This window comes from Paralichthys olivaceus, chromosome 19 (assembly GCF_024713975.1).
Source record: "Paralichthys olivaceus isolate ysfri-2021 chromosome 19, ASM2471397v2, whole genome shotgun sequence".
NCBI lineage: Eukaryota > Metazoa > Chordata > Actinopteri > Pleuronectiformes > Paralichthyidae > Paralichthys > Paralichthys olivaceus.
This window is the reverse complement of record NC_091111.1, coordinates 10220790-10239877: the sequence shown is the minus strand read 5'-3', so window position 1 is coordinate 10239877 and position 19088 is coordinate 10220790. Positions and strand designations below refer to the sequence as shown.

Here is a 19088-nt window from a genome sequence, read left to right as displayed (position 1 = left end):
AGCCACACTCCCCCTCTCCTCCTCCTCTACCTGCGCCCCTGAGGACGCTCCTGCCCTAAAATAAAAAACCTCCGGACAGAAGCGTTAAGGTGAAACTGCGGCTCCGCTGCCTCCAGCACCAAGCGGCTCTCTGCGCGCCGCAGTGCCGCATCTGCAGGGGAGGAACCCGGACCGAACCGGGAGGAACCGGGAAGAACCGGGGGAACTGGGAGGAACCGGGAGGCGCTGTCCGGACGCAGCCAGCCGAGGAGCAACGGATCAAATCGGTAAAGAAACCAACAATGTGATTAAATAACTAATCCTTGGCTGTTTAAATAGATTTACGAGTTTAACCTACAACCAGGTCACAATAAACTCACTCTAAATGCTCTGTCAAATACAACAAGGTCATATTCAACTCCTCAATTATTTATTAATTCATTATTTAGGCCTCATCTATTATTTTCAGAATGACACATTATACAGACCTGACTGTGCTGAGCTGCAGGTCACTGGTTCTTTTTTATTTACCTCAAATATCTGAGAACAAAGTGTGTTTTTAAGACTATGAAAGCAGTGGCAGATCTAGGATTTTACTTAGTCGGGGGGCCACAATTTACACAGGGAGGCCAAATATATGTCCGACATCTGTGCACAATTCCTGATTCTGCAGGGTGTACTTTTAACTCATTCTTTTACAGTTAGAACAAGAGCTTTTTCAAGAACTCATCAGTTTTATTTAAGTTAATTTATTTCTATTCTTTCTGATGAGGTTTGATCACATTTGCATGTTGGGCTCGGCTTCACATTTAGAAATAACTGATCAAAATGATCCTGTGAAATAAAGTGTTAAACTTAACTTCAGGCTGACAGAGCTGTGTTGTGAAGTAAAAATACTACAGTTAGTTCTGTTGTGAAATACTTTGACTGTGCAATTTTTTGTTTCCTAGGCGACCAAACATGATCTCATAATAATCCAGCTCTGCAGTGTCAACTCCCTGATGATGTCATCATCGCTATGGTAATAACTGACCACACCATCCATGTACCGACAGTCATCAAATTTTTTTTACTGCACAGCAGATACGACAAATCACATTTTGTCAACTCATCTCATGTCTGAATATTTTTCCTTCATCGTTCATCGCTGTCGTTATCATCTGAATTATTTATGTTTTAAAAGAATTACTGTTCTAACCCGAGCCTGAAAATTAAACAAAGAATATTTAAAGTGACCAAATTCACGCTCTCAGTGGTAACACAGATGCCATATAACCATTTTCATAAAATTTCTCCAGTGATTTCTCCATCGCTGCTTGTGGGAATAATGAACAGCATGTGTGTGTGTGTGTGTGTGTGTGTGTGTGTGTGAGAGAGAGAGAGAGAGAGAGAGAGAGAGAGAGAGAGCGCAGTCTGTTTCATGTTTTTTACCGTTTGATGTTTTTGATTTTTGGTAAATATGAAATATTGGGGTTGAGGGCAGACGATTTTCAGACAGTCCGCAGATGAAAGCGTTTTATTTTCTCTTCACTCCTTCTTCTGTATTGACCCATTTCCTTCTGTTCTGTTCTTATATCTTTCCTTTGATTATATTTACCTGCACACACACACACACAATACTAATAAATAAAAAAGCACTGCATCTCGTTCAAACAGAAAATAATTTGAATTTTCCTCCATTGTCATTTTCTCTCGCCATTCTCTTGTGTTTTCTTTAACCATTTGTAAACCTCTCCTCTCCTCGTCTCTTACTTTCTCTCATTGGGCATTTTTCTTTATTCCATAGCTCATCTCATCTGTGTCTCAATCTCCTCATTCTTTCCTTCCCAGGATTAAAGGGGATCAGTTCAAAGTTAGAGACTGTGGCTTTTTGTCTGCTTGTGCTTTTTGAGTCATTCTAACTCACCCTAGTGGGAATGTTAACATTCCAACAACAACTGTCCATGAACGTTTGCACAAAGCGATTAGGAATAGAGTGGATGACTTTTCCTATAGCGCCACCATCAGGTTTTTAGTGAAACCTCTCAGCAACTTTGAATAGACTGTTGGATTAATTACCTCGATATTTGTTGCATGGTTCTCAGAGGACAAACCTGACTTTGATTTCTGATCAAATTTCAACACTTGGTAAACTAATGGCACTCATCTGGCTTTTCTGTAGTTCATGTTGTTTTTTCTTATAAAAGCACAACAATGCAATAAACTATGAAGGTGAACATGTTGACATTATGCATACAATGGTAACATGGTCATACTGTGTACACGTATACTGATGTTTGCATTCAGTCCAGCTCAAAAAGTCACTATAATGGCTGCAGTGACCAAATGGCTGTGTTCTTGTTTTTATTGATTTACACTGACATTACTATAACAATTACTACCTACTACATTACATTACTACCTCAACCAAGGCCCAACAGTACCATTATAATCAAGTTCTTTGAATATGCATGATTTGTTTTATCCAGATCCACTAATTATTCCCAGGGAAAATGTTAATACATTTGCTCTATTTCATTAATGTTATGTTAAAGACATAGAAAAAATATTCTGGAACGACACGTACATTTTAATCAGTTCCTTCCTGTCATACATCAAATCCTTTTAACCAAGAAATCCGTCGAGCTGTTTTTGTGTAATTACAAACAAACAAACACCAATATCGTCTCATATACATTAATCTGAAACTGTCTCTCTGTCCTCTCCTCACTGCTGCACTGAACGAAGAAGACTTAATGGGAGTGTGTTTATTCAGGAAATCAAGTTGCTTCACATATTATCAGGTTGCATTTTAAATCAATTGATTTTGTCAGAGGAGCAATTATGTTTTATGATAAGATTCCTTCTGTCTTGTCAAACAACATTTGCTAACAATCCATAAAGATCTGGAGCAAAGAAATCTTCTTCTTGACATTAGTTCCAGCAGGATGAACTGTCGCCCAAAAGAAGATAAGAGGGGCTTGTTCAACAGTGTGACAGGGTGATATTGTGAACATTTCCATCAGCTACAACAAGCCTCACAGCCTTCTTCTCTCATCATCACCCTCCTTTGTTCCATCCGATTCAGAGGAGACTGCGAGCGTAGTTAGTTAAACTTAATCAGTGAGTCCAGAGCCCTAGAGGCCAATTTGCATTCACTTTACAGCACAATAGACACATTGTCCCCAACACTTTTATCATTAGTGAAGCCATATTCTCACATTAGCTCTCAGTTTAGTTCTCTGACCTCTAAACACGCACGCGCTGCTGTAATTAGACAACCGCCAATTTATTTTTGTCATTAAATATTCCCTCTATACCCTCCCTGTTCTTTCTTTCTTTCTTTCATCACGGCAGCAAGCAAATAAACCAATACAACCAAACTACCCTGAAGAATTAAGAGTTGGACATACATCAACGTGTACTACAATTTATTAAAGTGACAAAAACACATCTGTGAGAAAAAGTTATTTGAGTTTTATTTTGACTTTTTATTTTGTTTCCGTGTCTCGTCCACTAATAAGGAGGAGGTGGGATTTATGACCTTTTCTGCAACTGGCCAGACACTTTACAGTTTATGGTTGTTGAGTGTTTCCTCTCATTTCTTCCAGTGTGGTGTATATTTTGCTCTGTCCTGGTGGGCTGATAGGGTATGAGACTGGGAGGACGGCAGAATTTCAAACCTGACTCCCAACTGGATCTGGCCCCTCCCTCGCCACCTGTTTCCTGGTTTCCCAGCGTCCTTGGCGAGAGCGTGCGGCTGCGCCTGCGTCTGGATCACCGGGACCAGCAGGGACGAGGCTGCTGGCACCTGGTCAACGTGGAGGCGGAGCCAGGGCCAGCTGTGCAGAGAGCGAGGAGCTGGGCCCCTGAACAGAGTAAATATTTCAGCAAATATCTCAGCACTTTATTTTGAAGTGATTTGGTGAAATCTATTTTTAGTATTTTTTATACAATTATATTATTATTATTATTATTATTATTATTATTATTAATAACAACAACCATAATTATCATACAAATAAGAATTAAAATAAAATTATAATTATAATATATAGAATTATTATGGCCATCATATTATAGTGTACTAAATTAAACAGTAGTTTTATCCAGAGTCATACATTTTACGTTTGTATGAGTAAAATCCAAAATCTGTAAAGTAACTACAATACAAGTACTCACGTAAAATACATTTACCTTAAAAATTCTAAATTACAGCACAGTACAGAGTAAATATACTGCCTATGTTGAACATCATTATAACACCAAGAAAAATAGGAAGATTAATTTTAATGTCGTCTATTTCAACTGGAAAATGTGTGAGTGTATGTCTGAAGACAAGGTCATTTAAGGATTCTTGGATGGGTTTTATCAAATTTTCCTTTTTGTATTCCTGAGACGAAGCTGAAGAAAAGAGCAACACTCCTCACATTCCCTTTCCTGTGGAGTGTGTTGTGTTATTAATGGTCTCAGCCACTGTAAGGGGGGGACATTGTGTGTGTGTGTGTGTGTGTGATTGCGCCTCTTTAATACACACATAGCTGTTTATGTGTTTATTTATTCCCACCTTATCACATGACTTTGGTGCAGAATCCGATTCTACTGTCTGTTACCATGGCGACGCCCTGCCTGAGCTGTAAATAAATTCGGGTGGGGGGTTTGTTACATTGATTAGAGAACACACACACAAACACACGCACACACACACAAAGAAAGGATGTATAGTTTCTTGTTTGAATGTAGAGGTGTCATGCCTGTATCTTGGTGTGAGTGTGTATGTGTGTGTGTGGGTGTGCACTTCAGAGACGCATTAGCATAACACTTCATTGCAATTTCGCCCGAGCACAAGTGAAAACAGATACAAAATTCATGCCCTGCAACTAGTGATTAAGTTATGCTAATCACGGCTGATCATTGTTACTGCGGCCGCCACAACACCAAGTGTCTTCCTCCTACATTCAGCAGACGGAGACAGACGGAGACAGTTGGGGACACTATCAAATCAAACTGGGTTCACTGATCTGATAATCGCTCAACTGGCCTTAAACAAATGAAGCTGCGATCTCAAAACGTCTTGGTGCCGCTTTTCCTTCATCTGCCCCAAAAAAAATATTGAGGAAAAAAAAATGTGGGTGTTAATCACCCCCCCATCCCCCACGTCCAATTCCTTCTAAGTAAAAGATGATTATCTGTTCTGTCTCCTTCTGTAATGTGATGCACTGTAATGGGACAGGACTGACTGAGGAGGGACATCAGGACTAATCTCACTGTGTAATTACTTTATGATTTATTGCCCCCCCCCCCCCCCCCCCCAACACACACACTCTCGACAGTCCCTGTAGATTAAGTGTGTGACTGTTTGCCAACACTCTGTATCATAGCCTTGTTGTCCCAACCTCTGATTTTTATTGTCCCTTTATTTCATCATAATGTCTGGGCTCCTAGCAATGAAACAATAAATTTAGTCTGGCCTGTCACGTTCTGTGTTGAAACATCTTGTGAGTCACCCCTTCACGTCCGACTCCTTTACAAATCTCTTTACTTGCTGGCAGCGGCTGTTTGTGCACAGCGAGGCCGCGCAGGCGTTTGATCCCCCCCCATTTGAAAGGTTAACCGGATTTTGATTGAGCGTTAAAACCCCACAAACTCAGCTTCAAATGGGAATCGGCATAGCAACCTGAGCGTAGCTAATCGATATGTGGCGGCGAGCGGGTAAAAGCCTGAGTTGTCCCCCATGCTTGGAGCCTATAAGAGCAAATAAGAACATGCAAGGCTACGTTTTTTTGTTCAATACCTGCAGCTCAGTAGGGAAACCAATCCCACACAACCTTTTATTCTTTCCACAGGTTTTTTATAAGACATAAAACAAAAGCCACATACATGAGGTGACACAAAGACAGAAGAAGTCTATAAAAAAAGGGAAATATCTTTTCTCACATAACAACAACAGTCATATAATCCTGACGAGATTCTGCTTGAAGCCTTTGACAAAATAATTCATCTCTTTACGTGCAGAGGAAAATTCCAAACATTTACGAGTACTTAAAATATTTCATTTATTCAGATTTTGGTGCAATATATAAATATTGTTGATGGAGCTCATCAAGAGAAGAGGCTTCTCGTGCAGAAATTTTACTCAGAAATTATTTCCCTTCACAGTTCTTAATCCCTGAACGGTTGTAGTGCAAAACTCTGCACAGCTTGAATCCCCTGTCACTTGTTCTGAGCCGTTCGAAAACAGACAAGGAAGAACCTGCTGTAATTACATTACGATCCCACACACACACACACACACACACACACACACACACACACACACACACACACAGTAGGTCACATTAGGGGATTTTACATTCATTCCCTGAAGAAACACCTTCATAATAATCATAACTCTACCCCCAACCTTAAAATCTGTCCCCAAAAAAACAGAAACACACACACATGCACATATACGTTGCTTTGAGCTCAGCACGTCTGCCGGCTACCGCGGGATGTTAGAAGCGTGTTGCTATGACAACCGAAAGGGGACACAGAGGAAAAAGGGGGTTAGGGTAGAAGGAGGGAGGAGGGGGATGTTTTAGAGGAAGGTGGTCGGAGATTGAGGAACAGACAGAGGGAAAGAGAAGGAGAGGCAGAGTGTGTGTGTGTGAGAGAGGTGCGCAGAGTTGCCGGTGTCTTGAAAGTGTGCAGCAGCAGCAGCAGTAGAGAACAGTGTAGAGGCAGACGGGTTGGAGATCCATCAGGGGAATATCCAGAAAGCTGCTGCTGGGTGAAGCATCACACAGGCAGTGATTACCAGACGGCCGTGTGCATGGTAGGCAATGCAACACTCACGTTGATTCATGTGTGTGTGTGTGTGTGTGTTCATCTTGAGGTTTTCTCTATGTGATCTGATGTGAGTGAGAGGATGGTGGGGATAACGCATGTTCACATGCTCTGTTTGTCTCTGTTCCTGTTTCTCTGCATTCTGCAAAGTGTTTTTCAAAGCAGGAAGATGATTTTATTATTCACTGCTCTGCAATGAAGCAAAACCATGTGTGTGTTAATTAGCCAAACAGAGACAAAAGAATAATGGGTATGAGACAGATAATTAGTAAAACATCCTCTGCTGAACTTCTGCGGTGCTGCTCAGCTGGAAACTCACATGCTGGCTCCTAACACTGGCAATGTAATGTGTGTGTGTGTGTGTGTGTGTGTGTGTGTGTGTGTGTGTGTGTGTGCATGTGTGTGTGTCTTTGTCTGTCTCTCTCTGTGCAGTAATGATATTTATTGCAATCTTTGCAGCTGCAGAGGGGGGAGGGGTGTGGCAGAGTACAAAGCTTTATGTTGCTTTGTTTCTATTTCCTATATTTTCTGTGGGGGAGTGTTTGTGTTTGCATGTGTGTGTGTGTGTTTTTTGAGGGTTATAGTCTGACATGTACATCTCAGCTTCCGCTCCACTTTAACACAGAGGCAGTGGTGCGTGCAGTTTGAAGCCGCCACTTCCTGTTACTCTCAGTTTAATAATCTCTCTGCCTCTGTCAGGTCTGATGAGTGCCCTGTCTGTCGGCTCCGAAATGCAGACTCCAGCCCCCGGCCCACAGTTTACAGTGGGGCCGCCGGGGAAGGTGCCCGGCAGAAAGAGAGGGCGGCCTCCCATCCGTAAACTGGAGTTCCAGAGTCACTATGTCGAGCCTCTGTCGCCACTCAAAGTCCCAAAGAAGAGAGGCAGGAAACCTGGCTTCAAGGTAAATTCAACTAAACCAAGCTTCAAGCTTCTGTGTGTTTCAACAAAGAATTCAGAGCATTAAGTTGAGTGGAGGTCACATTGATTTTATTGATATGGTGGTCCTGTTAATAGTGGAATTAGTATGAAACCCTCCATTTTTATTTATTAATTACAGTTTTTTCAACCCGGGCCCAATGTATTCAAATGTGGGTGTGTAAATAAATGACACTTATGAAATCTTTTTCAATCAGCCCATTAGATTTCCTCTGCCAGCAGCTGTAACAAAGTGGCAGTGGCTACACTGTAATCTTATGAATCACACTTTTAAACCCTAATATTTCCTCCATTGTACCAAAGGATATATTTAAGTCCCAGCTACATTTGCCAACGTGGAATGCTTTAGCCAAAGATCCAAGAATTTTCTTCAATACAAAATATTGTTTTCTTATGTGCCATAAGAAAAGACAGCTATAAGGGGACACTACTGATTGATGTGTGTGTGTGTGTGTGTGTTTGTGTGTGTAGCTGAAGCCTAGGATGGTGATGTCCCTGGCCAACTCTTCTCCAAACAGCACACCAGAACCTGAAATGGGTTCAGTCCCTCAGGACGCTGCCATCGTCCCCCACTCTACCACACCACAGGTCCTAACAGGTAACACTACACACGCACACACACACACACACACACACACACACACACACAGTTTGACTTTTACAAGGTAATTAATTGTGTGATTGATTGACTGAGTGATTTGATATCTGAAAAGTTACGAGGTCTCATTTTTTAAGCTTCAGACTTGGGGCTGTTCAGTCTGAGGAAGGTGGTCTTAACATTTCTGCACATATTTTACACTCAGCTTGACTTGTTAGTGTGACTCTGGTATGAGATGTGCTCTCCCTTCCTCTCTCTCATGTTTATATCTTCTCTTTTTCATCCTCGCTGACTTTTATTCAGCTCAGTCAGTGTATCTTCTCTCCTCTTTGTTCCCTTAAAACATCAGTCCCTCGTTCTCTGTGAGGGGATATTCTTTAGGTGTAAAACACTGACTCTTCTTCATGTCTGCATGTTGAATCAAAACCAGCACGAGTGTTTGTGGGTTCTTCTGTGTTTACATGCTTTCAAATGAGATATGCATGCCTTCAAACAAAAACCAAACACATCATATTTCAAATTCTCTTCTGTCTCACTGCTTAGCTTTCCTCTTCTGCTTTGCCTCTGGAGAATTTTTTTTGAAATCTTTCACCTTTCACTTCTGCCCCCCCCCCCCCCAAGGTCTGTCCTGTTCAGAAATTGCAAATATGTAGAGACTGCCTTCAGTGTATTTGAGGTGGTAACGGGAATCTCATAAGGACCAGCAGTTTGCTCTTTGTTCCAAATCGTGAAAAGTGTTTGATGTCACACTGTAGACATACAAAAGCAAAGACACACACACACACACACACACACACACACACACACACACACACACACACACACACACTCACACACATCAAAACCAGTTTACTCCCTGTGGTGCCACCCAGACAGATACAGTGTGCATGTCGCTTCTCTGGTAGAATTGGAGAAGCCTTTCAAAAACAGTCCCTGCATTTTAAACATACTATTTGGGATACTGTCTATGTTGAGTATAATCTTTTATAAATTCTGATATTTTCTTCTTTCATATTTAAGAATAATTGAAAGGTTAGGATCTAAAAATGCAATAAAATGATGGTATTCATATTGAAATATGAAGGTTGACTGTAAGATTTAAAGGCAGGTCTGTAAATAACCCTCCACAATCACATCACATGCAGATCTTTTCACCAACCGACCTTTTAGAGGATAATACAATACATTAGACTTTTGTGTGGCAAAATGTTGAGGTGATTCAATTTCAACTAATTGGAGTATTTCCCAGTTTAAAAATCTTTAGCTGCTCTGCTTTACTTAGCTTAAAAACTGAATTTGAACAAAGAAAGGGGATTCATTATAATTCCTGACAACCTTTTATTTGTTTCACATCCACACAGTAACAGACTGAGGAGCTTCAAGATTTTGTTTTTTATTATTAATAGCTATTATCATTACTCAGTATTTGAAGGATATGGAAAATGTAACTCCTCTCTATTGCAGCATGTAAGTCTGCAGATGTTTTATTGGTCGGACGGAAAGGTAAATTGTTTGTGTTTAAACCTTAGACTATATATACTGTGTTTTTAAAGATGGATGACATGTCTTCCTCCCGCTATCCAGAGATGAAGCCAAAATATCCCAGATATTACATTTGGAACCAAAGTCTACCAGAAATGATAGAAAGAGCCGTCATGCCGTCCATCTTTTTATCCAGCCTATAATTTGGCTTCAACATTCTTTATGGTCATCTGTTGTACAAAGTTGTTATTTTATTGCTAAATGGACATCAATGCATGTACCACCATGCACAAAACCTCTATCTACCCTATCACCATACTAAAAAGACAATATTTTCCTCATGGCCTTTCACTTCCTGTTGTTTCTCCAGCGGAGACACCAATGCCTGATGACTTCTTGTGTGACCCACCAGTGGACTCCAAGCGCTACGCTATCGATCCCAGTGACTCGGCCTTCAATGTCATGACGTCACAGTACCAAACAAAGCACTCTTATGGTTACCGTGGCAGTAGTTGCTCTACTCCGATGGCTGTGTGCAGACAGGCGTCGAGCCCAGGAAGCTTCCAGGACGCTAACAGAAATGGTGAGGCTCGAGGGAAACCTTTAAAAAGATTGCTACACTCTTGACCATCTTCATTGATCATAAACAATGCATATTCCTTAGTATTGCTTCCACAGAGAATTGGCTAAAGATAATTATGAAAGAAGTTGCAAGAAATCTGTAAAAGTGACAAAAGTCTCCGCAGGTCGCACAGCAATGACAAATTTGTGAGAATTTCATACACAGACATGAGAGTTGTATCTATATTCTCATCAGAGTCTTTGTAAGAAACCAAATAAAGTCATTTGGATTCCCATGATGTTCAGCATTTGGTAATGAAATCCTCTCTCTGTGATACATAGGTTGCAGCTCAATGCCGGACTCTGGAGAGTGCAAGCGTCCTGCTGGTAAAGACCCATCGAGCTGGGGTGTGGAGGAGGTGGTTTGGTTTATCAAAGACGCAGACCCCCAAGCCCTGGGACCTCACGCCGATGCCTTCAGGAAACATGTGAGTCCAAGTGACTTTATATTGTAGCCCATGGCCATCGACTGATGGAAAACAGATCTGTCCACCCCAGCATGTAATATTTGTACGATTTTACTTTTGCACGTGTAAAGTTAACTACGCAACCCGCAGGTAAAATGTGTGTTATACTGTAGATTCTCAGTGAAGTCTCTCTGCATGTGTTTCAGGAGATAGATGGAGACGCTCTGCTCTTGCTGAAAAGCGAGATGATGATGAAGTACCTGGGACTGAAGCTGGGCCCTGCGGTCAAACTCTGCTACCACATCGACAGGCTCAAACAGAATCGGTTGTGACTTTCTGCAAAAGGGCCAAACACCTTAGCAGCACTCATTAAAACTGAATCTCTCAGACTTTCTCAACCATCAGCAATAGCTCATGAGCGCCTTCGGACTGAGATTGCATACTTGACGGCTTTTACTGCATCTGCATCACATAATGTTGACAAATTGGACACTTTGACTGTAAATAATAAGACTATTTACAGCTGATGCTAAGTGTTTTTTTTTTTTACCTTTGTTTACTGGGTATCTGGTTTTACATTATAAATAGTTCAGCTCCACGCAGATGGCAGCTTTTGTTTAATTTAAATATGACTCTGTGTGAATGTGAACCATCATGGACACTGCAGACCCGGTATTAACTTCCATCTTGAGTGATCCGATCACAAGCCTGAAATATAGACGTGAAACATCCTCAATTCGTCCTGAGATCTGAATGTCTGTGACGCATTGCAATGCTCACATTTGACTTGTTTGTGGCCAGCAGCATCATTTTTTTCTTCGCGAACACAAATGATGGACGTGATTAGGAGACACATTCAGGACTCCACATGTGACCGGATCTCTCAGGATAGATGTTAGTACCAGGTCCGAAGGGGGGCCAAAGACAGGGATCTCCAAAAACACGGTGCTTCTTTACCTCAGTAGCATGTTGTAACTTAGAGACCTCTTGCTGCTATGTCATGCAGGTCACTTTCAAACTCTTTATGAGGTTGATAAGCAGTTGGTAAAAGCTTCTGTCTTAAGAAATCAAAAAGAAAGCTGCACAATGACTGTGCCGTTTGGAGGCTATCAAACCTGTATCTGCTGGTAAAATAGAAGTCCTTAGATCCCTTCTCTGCTTTATCCTGATATCAAATAACATAAGACTCCAGAAAACAACAATGTACTGTATCATCTCCTAGAAAAGTGAAACAAAGTCTTTGGGACAAACCACAGCTGAGTGCTGAGTGAATAAACAGTGAAGCCATGAGTTATTTCACTATGCTGCTGTGCTGCTTAGGATCACTCGCTGTTTATTAACATGACAGGAAGAGGAGATGGATTGTTACACTTGCTGGTTGCAAAGTGATGTGAGCCATAGCAACTGGTAGCAAACCCATCAAAGTTGTAAACCATCACTGCCACCACACTGAATGACTCTTCCTACACCTCTGACTGTCTGTGTGACTTCCTGATGAAGCCACAGTTTATATTCCTCTCAACTTCTCTCCAGTCAACTACCCATTTCTCTCAGTTTTGTTTTGTTTTGCAGTATTTCATCTCTAAATTGTAAAATATGTGAGGTAGAAAATCAAGAGCATTAAGAGCGACAGCATTAATAATATTTGAAGCCATCAAACACAACTTGTTCTTTTAGAATAGTACAACTACAACATTAATGATTAATCTCATGCAGTATATGACAGATTTGTATAATTTGTGATTTAACAATGCTTTTTTGAAATGTATGTACAGTACTCAATATTAGATATTTTGTGTTTTATATACATTTTTGTTAATTTGTTAAAAAAACGTGTGCCACAAAACAGAGTAATGTGATGTACAGCATGTATGTTTATGTATGAATTCTGTGTGTATTCCATGAGTGTCTACAGCTATGGACTACTGTCATCTTCAGAATAACTTAATCTGACAACTGGAATTCAATGATTTGGAAGAAAGGGAATTAGGTGTATTGTTTCCCTAAACCAAAATATTTTAAAATGATTCCCACAAGTTTTTATTTGGCTCATGTTAAATGATTTTGACTCCCTATTTACCTTTGCTTCCTTTTTACAGGAATTTTTTTTATATAAAGCGCTCTTTTCCCAGAAAAAAATAAACTTGTTTTTAAAAAGCTAATTTTGTATTGTCTGACAAGTCAAATGTCAATTATTATTCTTATTACTATTATTAATTTATTATTTAAATGAATAGTAGAAGTGGGGGTGGGGGTGGTAGGATGGTGGTAGTAATAATAATAACAATGATAATGATAATAATGATTTACCCTTTAAATGTTTGTCATGCTTCTTTTATTTCTCTATATCACATTGAAAAGACATTATTAATATTATTATTAGAAGTAGTAGTAGTAGTAGTGTGGTGGTGGTGGTAGTAGCAGGGTGGAAGTAATAATAATAATAATAATAATAATAATAATAATTATGATGTTTTACCCTTTAAATGCTTTTCATGCTTCTTTTATTTCTCTAAATCACATTCAATGACATATATTAATTATTATTATTATGGTATTATCAATAATATACAATAACAATATAACAATATAATAATAATGATTATATTGTTATTATTATAATATTGACAGGGTGTCAATGGTTTCCGGACTTTTATTTTGGAGACCACGAGAGTATCGTCGCCGTAGTATCGCGGGAGTTGAGCGGATCTCTTCCTGTTTGAGTGTTTTCATGGCGCCGCCCCCAGCGTGTGCAGCCTCACCGCCTGAGCTCCAGAGGTGAACATGGCAGACGTCTCGGACAGAGCGCTGCAAGTGGCCGTGCTGGTGTCGTTCGCCGCCGGCTTCGCGGCGGGCTGGCAGGCCAACAGGATGAGGAGGAGGTTCCTGGACTGGAGGAAGAAGAGGCTGCAAGACAAACTGTCAGAGACACAGAAGAAACTGGACCTGGCTTGAGAGGTCAGGAGAACCAGTGCGAGTACAACTACAGGCCTGTACTCAAAGCAGAAGTCAGTATATATATATATATATATATATATATATATATATATATATATATATACACACTACCATACACAACAATATACTATTATATAACCTGTACTAGATCCAGGCTAATGGCTTTAGTCCTTCAATATTTATATATTCTTTTAAATCACTGTTTAAAACCCATTTTATAGACTTGCTTTCATGTGCTGTTGTGTTTCTGTCGTTTTCTTTTCACCTTTTATTTTACGTGTTCATTTATTTTCATTATATGTCATATTTCTGCTTTTATGTGTTTAAGCTTCCACGTGACACAGCTGTATACGTCTTCATTTAATTACAACACTAACCAGCTAAACGTGCTTGTCTGGCCTCCTTGTCACATTCTGCAAATTGTTATTTCTCTTCTATTTACTTTTCTTGTTTTGCTGTCAAAGCACCTTGTAAACTCTGTTTTTAATTTTTTATATATTACTTCCCTCCTGTCATCATTCCCATCATGATCAGTGTCTAATCACTGTGTTTGCTCCTCGTCTGTCAGATTTGGAAGAAGCTGCTGTTTCCTGGATGAATGGAGAAGACGCCTCATTGAGATCTACCTGCACTGCCTCCATGTTCCTGCCACACCCTCTAATTCAAGACTGGACTTGATATATACTGTATGGAAACACAACCATTCACCCCTACAAGTGGCAGCTTCCTGTCTGCCCTCAGACTCTAGTGCGATCACACATATATGAACTGTGTCTACAGTGATTTTCCCTCTCAGCGTGTCTCTGTCTACATCTGGTCGAATAAATAATTGTGTTTTTCATGTTTATCTTGTTTGGTTTTTCATTTGGAGAGCCAGAAAATACAGACTGTGTAGCAAGTTGCTCAAATATTATTCAATTTAAGAAAATGGACAAAGAAAACTAAAGAAACTATGAACGTATTGAGTCCTATCTATGTTATGTTGATGGGTATAGATAAGAGAATAATTTATTTGTTTGGTCATTTTTGAAAAAAGGAAATCAAGAAAACGCATGGTCGTCTGCATTTATGCTGGGTTATTTAAATGAAAGTTACAGGTAACAAGATTTTTTATCTTCCTGCTCCTTTTTCATTAGAGAATGTCTATAGTATTAATGATTAAGTGAATTGTTCTGCTTTATTTTTGATTACACTGAAATGAATAAACCACGAAACCAAAAACACATTTTAGGTGATTCAAGAGTCTCAGACTTTAAATGCATAAATAATGTAATTAAGTAAATATTTCAGATTTTTCTCATAGCGGTGGTAGTTCAGTTACCTTGATGCTCAAATTCATAGTGCGTAGAACTGCTGCTGCCCCACCACTGATTAAATGTGCGTTTGTGACACATTCATCTTATGGTGAATGTGAAGAATTGTAAATACTTATAACTGCGCTCCATAAATGCAGTTTATATACCAGCAAACATTTCCTCACCTAGTCTAGACCTGAACCTGACCAGCTCCACCCTCTTCAGTTATTCATATTAAAAGCTCAATTCACATTTTTTTCTGGATTTCATAAACACATTTCCTGAAACTTCCTTTTCTCAAAACAGTAAACACAAAATTCAACACAAAACTCATGCTACACTCACAAAACCTTTGGCTTGTCTTGCAAAATCGAACAATTGACTCAAAACAATTTCAGATTGTTAGATAACACACAAAGCCAGCCCATGCATAAACACTGCACTGCATAAATAGATGCAAAACACACACACAAAAGGATATTTGCACAATCCTGCACCTGTGGTTACTTGTATGCAACAAGAAAACTTGCAGCAAAAAACCCACAAAAAAAATGCTAATCATTCATTTTGCCTCAGCACCAAGCCTCTGGGCCGGGTCAGCCCACAGGACTTCATCTACATCACAGGCACATCCTCTCCTTTGCTGAACGATAACAACAGGGTGTGAGTTGGGTTTAACCTTTGGGACCTCTGTGTTTCTTTCTGGCTAAATTTGTTCAGTGAATGAAAATGTGTTTAAGAGTTTTGCAAAATGAATGATTCCGGTTTGCCAGTTGTTTCTAACCAGATGAACTGTGTTTACAGTTTTGCCAGCTGTGTGATTGATTTGATAAAGTTGTTTTTCCTGTTGATGGTTTTGTTTATGGGTGTCAGTGTTTTGACAATGCAGAAAAACTATAATGAGTTCAGATCAGACATTACAGGTTTTAGTTTGAGCGAGGGCACCATCTGCTGGATGAAAGTGAGAATCACACTCACAGTCACTCTGCTCTTTCATGCACCAATCACATTGCTGCAGCAGTGTGTCAGTAGTATCACCTATGATTTTAAATGTTAAACTATGTCATTCAAGCAAGACGTGTGAGGTGAAACGTCTAAAGATTTAGTTTGTAGCCTAGTGGTGAAGTTGGTTGTTGCAGCTGAAGACCCCTCCCCCTCCCCTTCCAAACATGAAAGCGGACCTGTGTTTTTCAGTTGTAATAGAAACTCAAAAGATGTTTAGTTTGTCCAGTCTGGATGACTGTAAAAAACATGGCAGCCTCCGTAGAGAGGACCCGCTCCTGATGCAGATATAAAGTATTTAAATATAAAGAGAAAAGAAAACAACAATTCGTAAAATCTAGAAAAAACACTAGTGCACAACAGTGAAAACATCCCTAGGATTTTTTATATTCAATTTCTGCCGATAGATCCCTTTCACCAAATCTCACACACTGCACCTTTAAATTGAGACGACTTTAGGAAATCCTGTTTACCATGATGCATCATCACCCTAATAAATTGTAAAAATCTGCACTCAAATTCATTCACTACGTTTTAATTCATCCACATCTGACTGAGATGCTGCTGATTATCATTTTGCCAAAACCTCTATGTTAAACAACAGTTTCCAGTGTAAAGGATGAGCTATAAGTGTGAATTGAATAGTTTAGATATATACGTTTGTGTGTGGATATTCACACAGTGGATTTTTATTCTCCTGATTTTTATTTGCTTAGATTCGTACATATAAAGTTATTGTCAATAGGTGGCGCAAGTGCACTTTAATACCTAATGCACACAAAACAAGTTTTTGCCTACAGCATTCTATTCAGTGGCGCTGAAATTAGATGTTGTGAGCGGATCTCTCTCTGTCATCATCAGCGGTCTAGCAGCCCTATTACGACCTCTCAGCCAGCTCAACATGTCCTTTTTCCTGTAGCTCTTCATCAGCGACCGAGACTGGAGACGGATCAGGAGACGTTAAGGTGACAGAAAAACACAAAGGATCTGTGAGTTTCAGATCCTCTTAGAATTTGTCCATCTGCGTATATTTGGTGGGTGGCACAGTGGTGCAGTGGTTCGTTCTGGTTCGAACCTGGCTGTACATTTCTGGAATTTGCATGATGTCTCTGATTTCCTCCCACACTCCAGAGAGATAGGGGACACTCTGGTTTAGTGTGAGTGTGGATGGTTGTTAGTCTCTGTGTTGGCTCCTGTGATGGTCTGGTGACCTCTCGCCCAATGTCAGCTGGGACTGGCTCCAGTCCTGCTCAATCCTCAAAGGGTGAGTGGTTTAGATAATGGACGGTTGGAATATATTTCAGTTTTAACTTCGCAGAACAAAGTGCAAAATGGCCACATGTTGGTGAATCTGTTTCCCTGTGAAGTAGGATTTCAGATAATTCTCATTAGAAAATTTATTTATTAGCGCGCACACACACAGACACACACAGACACACATTGACTTCCTTGAGACTTGCTCTAATCTTGATCATAGTTCCTACTTGCCAAACCCTTAACCTAACCTTAACCTGACCCTAACCTGACCTTAACCTAAACCTAGCCTTATCCTAATCTACAAACATGTCTTTACCTTAAAATGTAATGATTTAAGATGTGGGGACTTGCTTTTTGTCTCCTTAATGTGACTGTGTAAACAGATTTTGGTCCCCAACATCATACCTCCACTAATATCCTTCATTTGGACTTTGCATTGACTTTATTCATTGTGCACAGCATAACTACAACCTCAATCATGACCAATTCATGCCTAACCCTACCCATAAACACTATTCACATCTTCCCCTCAACCAGGATGTCAGAAATGACTTTGTCTCATTAGGACCTGACTTTAGTCCCCATGAGGTCTACTGGTCCTGACAAGGTCCACAAGAGGTAACACAAACAAGTGCACCCCCCACTAAGGCCTAACAGCAGCACTCTCCTGTGTAAACCTCTGTAATGACCTTTTCACTGTGCCTGAATACAGAAAACATATCATCACTTCAATTCACACAGGAAAAACAGATTACAGAACACAGTACAAATCATATAAACAGACTATACTCAACTGATTATGACAACAATTTGTAATGTGGTCACATTATACATGGATTATTGTTACAAAACAGCGTTCTCAGGCATTTTTCAGTTTCGTCGACGTCCTCTTTAAACTCACTTGAATGTTAGAGCTGAGTTTTTAAGGGGAGAAAAAAGAGGGATGACAGACAGCTTAGCAGGAATTAAAAAATGCGAGAGAGTGGGATGACAAATGGAGGGGGAAATGAGTGTCATGGGAGGAGAAGTGTGTAGCTGTTTGTGTTTTGGATGCTAGAGAGGGTGTTTTTTCATCCCTCCACGTCTAATGCTTCGGCTAAATTGTGATGAATGGCTCGCTGAAGTGTGTGCAGTGCGAATGTGTGGATGGCGACTGTCTATTCTCTGTTTACTTTGCAACAAGCTGTGTGCACGATTGTGTGCAACAGCCGTGCTGGTGCTTATGGCTTAGAAGTGTTTTCAAAGCGGACGAGAGGAATGGTGACTAGAGGAGATAATGTACGAGAGACATGAAAAAAAAGAGTGCGAGAGAGGGTTCACATTGACTGCTATGATTGATCAGACTTTTCCTAATTGGCACGTAGACCTCAGAGCCAATGTCCTTCGCCTCTGTTGAGTGTGCTCAGTGAGTGTCATGTTTAATAAGCTTCCTGATTGGCTTTCTGGTTGTGTGATTGTGCCCTCTGGCTGTTGGGTGACTGCGAAAATGAGAGGAGAGAAGAGAAGAAGAGAGGAGGAGAGCAAGAGACAATTTACACAAAAGATAGAGGGTGAGCACAGAATGAAATAAAATGAAAGGCCTCAGCTCACAGTGGTGGAATACAAGACCAGATGTTCCAGCCATATTAGCCGCTCTGTGAGTGTCCACCATCGACAACACGTCTCCACTTCCTTCCACTATCCAGGGAGGAAGCTAAAATATCCCTCATACGAATGCTGCCATCTTGCACATTTGCCCGAAAGTCTGT

The 19088-nt window shown here is 40.2% G+C and overlaps 3 protein-coding genes across 5 annotated transcripts in view; 2 read left to right on the top strand and 1 right to left on the bottom strand.

The window, feature by feature from the left end:
• The first annotated feature begins 75 nt into the window (after nt 1–75).
• scml4 (Scm polycomb group protein like 4) lies at nt 76–12990 on the top strand. Its single transcript, XM_069515210.1, has 8 exons — nt 76–266; nt 930–1000; nt 3570–3836; nt 7483–7685; nt 8192–8318; nt 10171–10383; nt 10704–10849; nt 11035–12990. Exons 3-8 carry the CDS (start codon nt 3611–3613, stop codon nt 11158–11160), a joined length of 1041 nt encoding a protein of 346 aa, XP_069371311.1. The 5' UTR covers nt 76–266; nt 930–1000; nt 3570–3610; the 3' UTR covers nt 11161–12990.
• A 539-nt stretch (nt 12991–13529) lies between these two features.
• Nucleotides 13530–14631, top strand: LOC138405591 (mitoregulin). 2 transcript variants are annotated; one of them, XR_011239380.1, is made up of 2 exons: nt 13530–13836; nt 14355–14631. XR_011239380.1 is itself a non-coding variant. In XM_069515159.1 (2 exons), exon 1 carries the CDS (start codon nt 13613–13615, stop codon nt 13781–13783), a length of 171 nt encoding a protein of 56 aa, XP_069371260.1. In that variant the 5' UTR covers nt 13532–13612; the 3' UTR covers nt 13784–13786; nt 14355–14631. The 2 variants fall into 2 exon arrangements, 1 of the variants encoding a protein (XP_069371260.1); XM_069515159.1 differs by having other exon boundaries at nt 13532–13786.
• A 2834-nt stretch (nt 14632–17465) lies between these two features.
• The window catches only part of LOC138405589 (uncharacterized), an 85162-nt gene continuing 83539 nt past the window's right edge, over nt 17466–19088 (bottom strand). For both annotated transcript variants that reach the window (XM_069515156.1, XM_069515146.1), the window contains exon 7: nt 17466–19084. Coding sequence is in view for 1 of the 2 variants with exons in the window: in XM_069515146.1 (XP_069371247.1) it covers nt 19018–19084 (67 nt within the window). In the remaining variant the exon portion in view is untranslated. The remainder of the gene's footprint in view (nt 19085–19088) is intronic.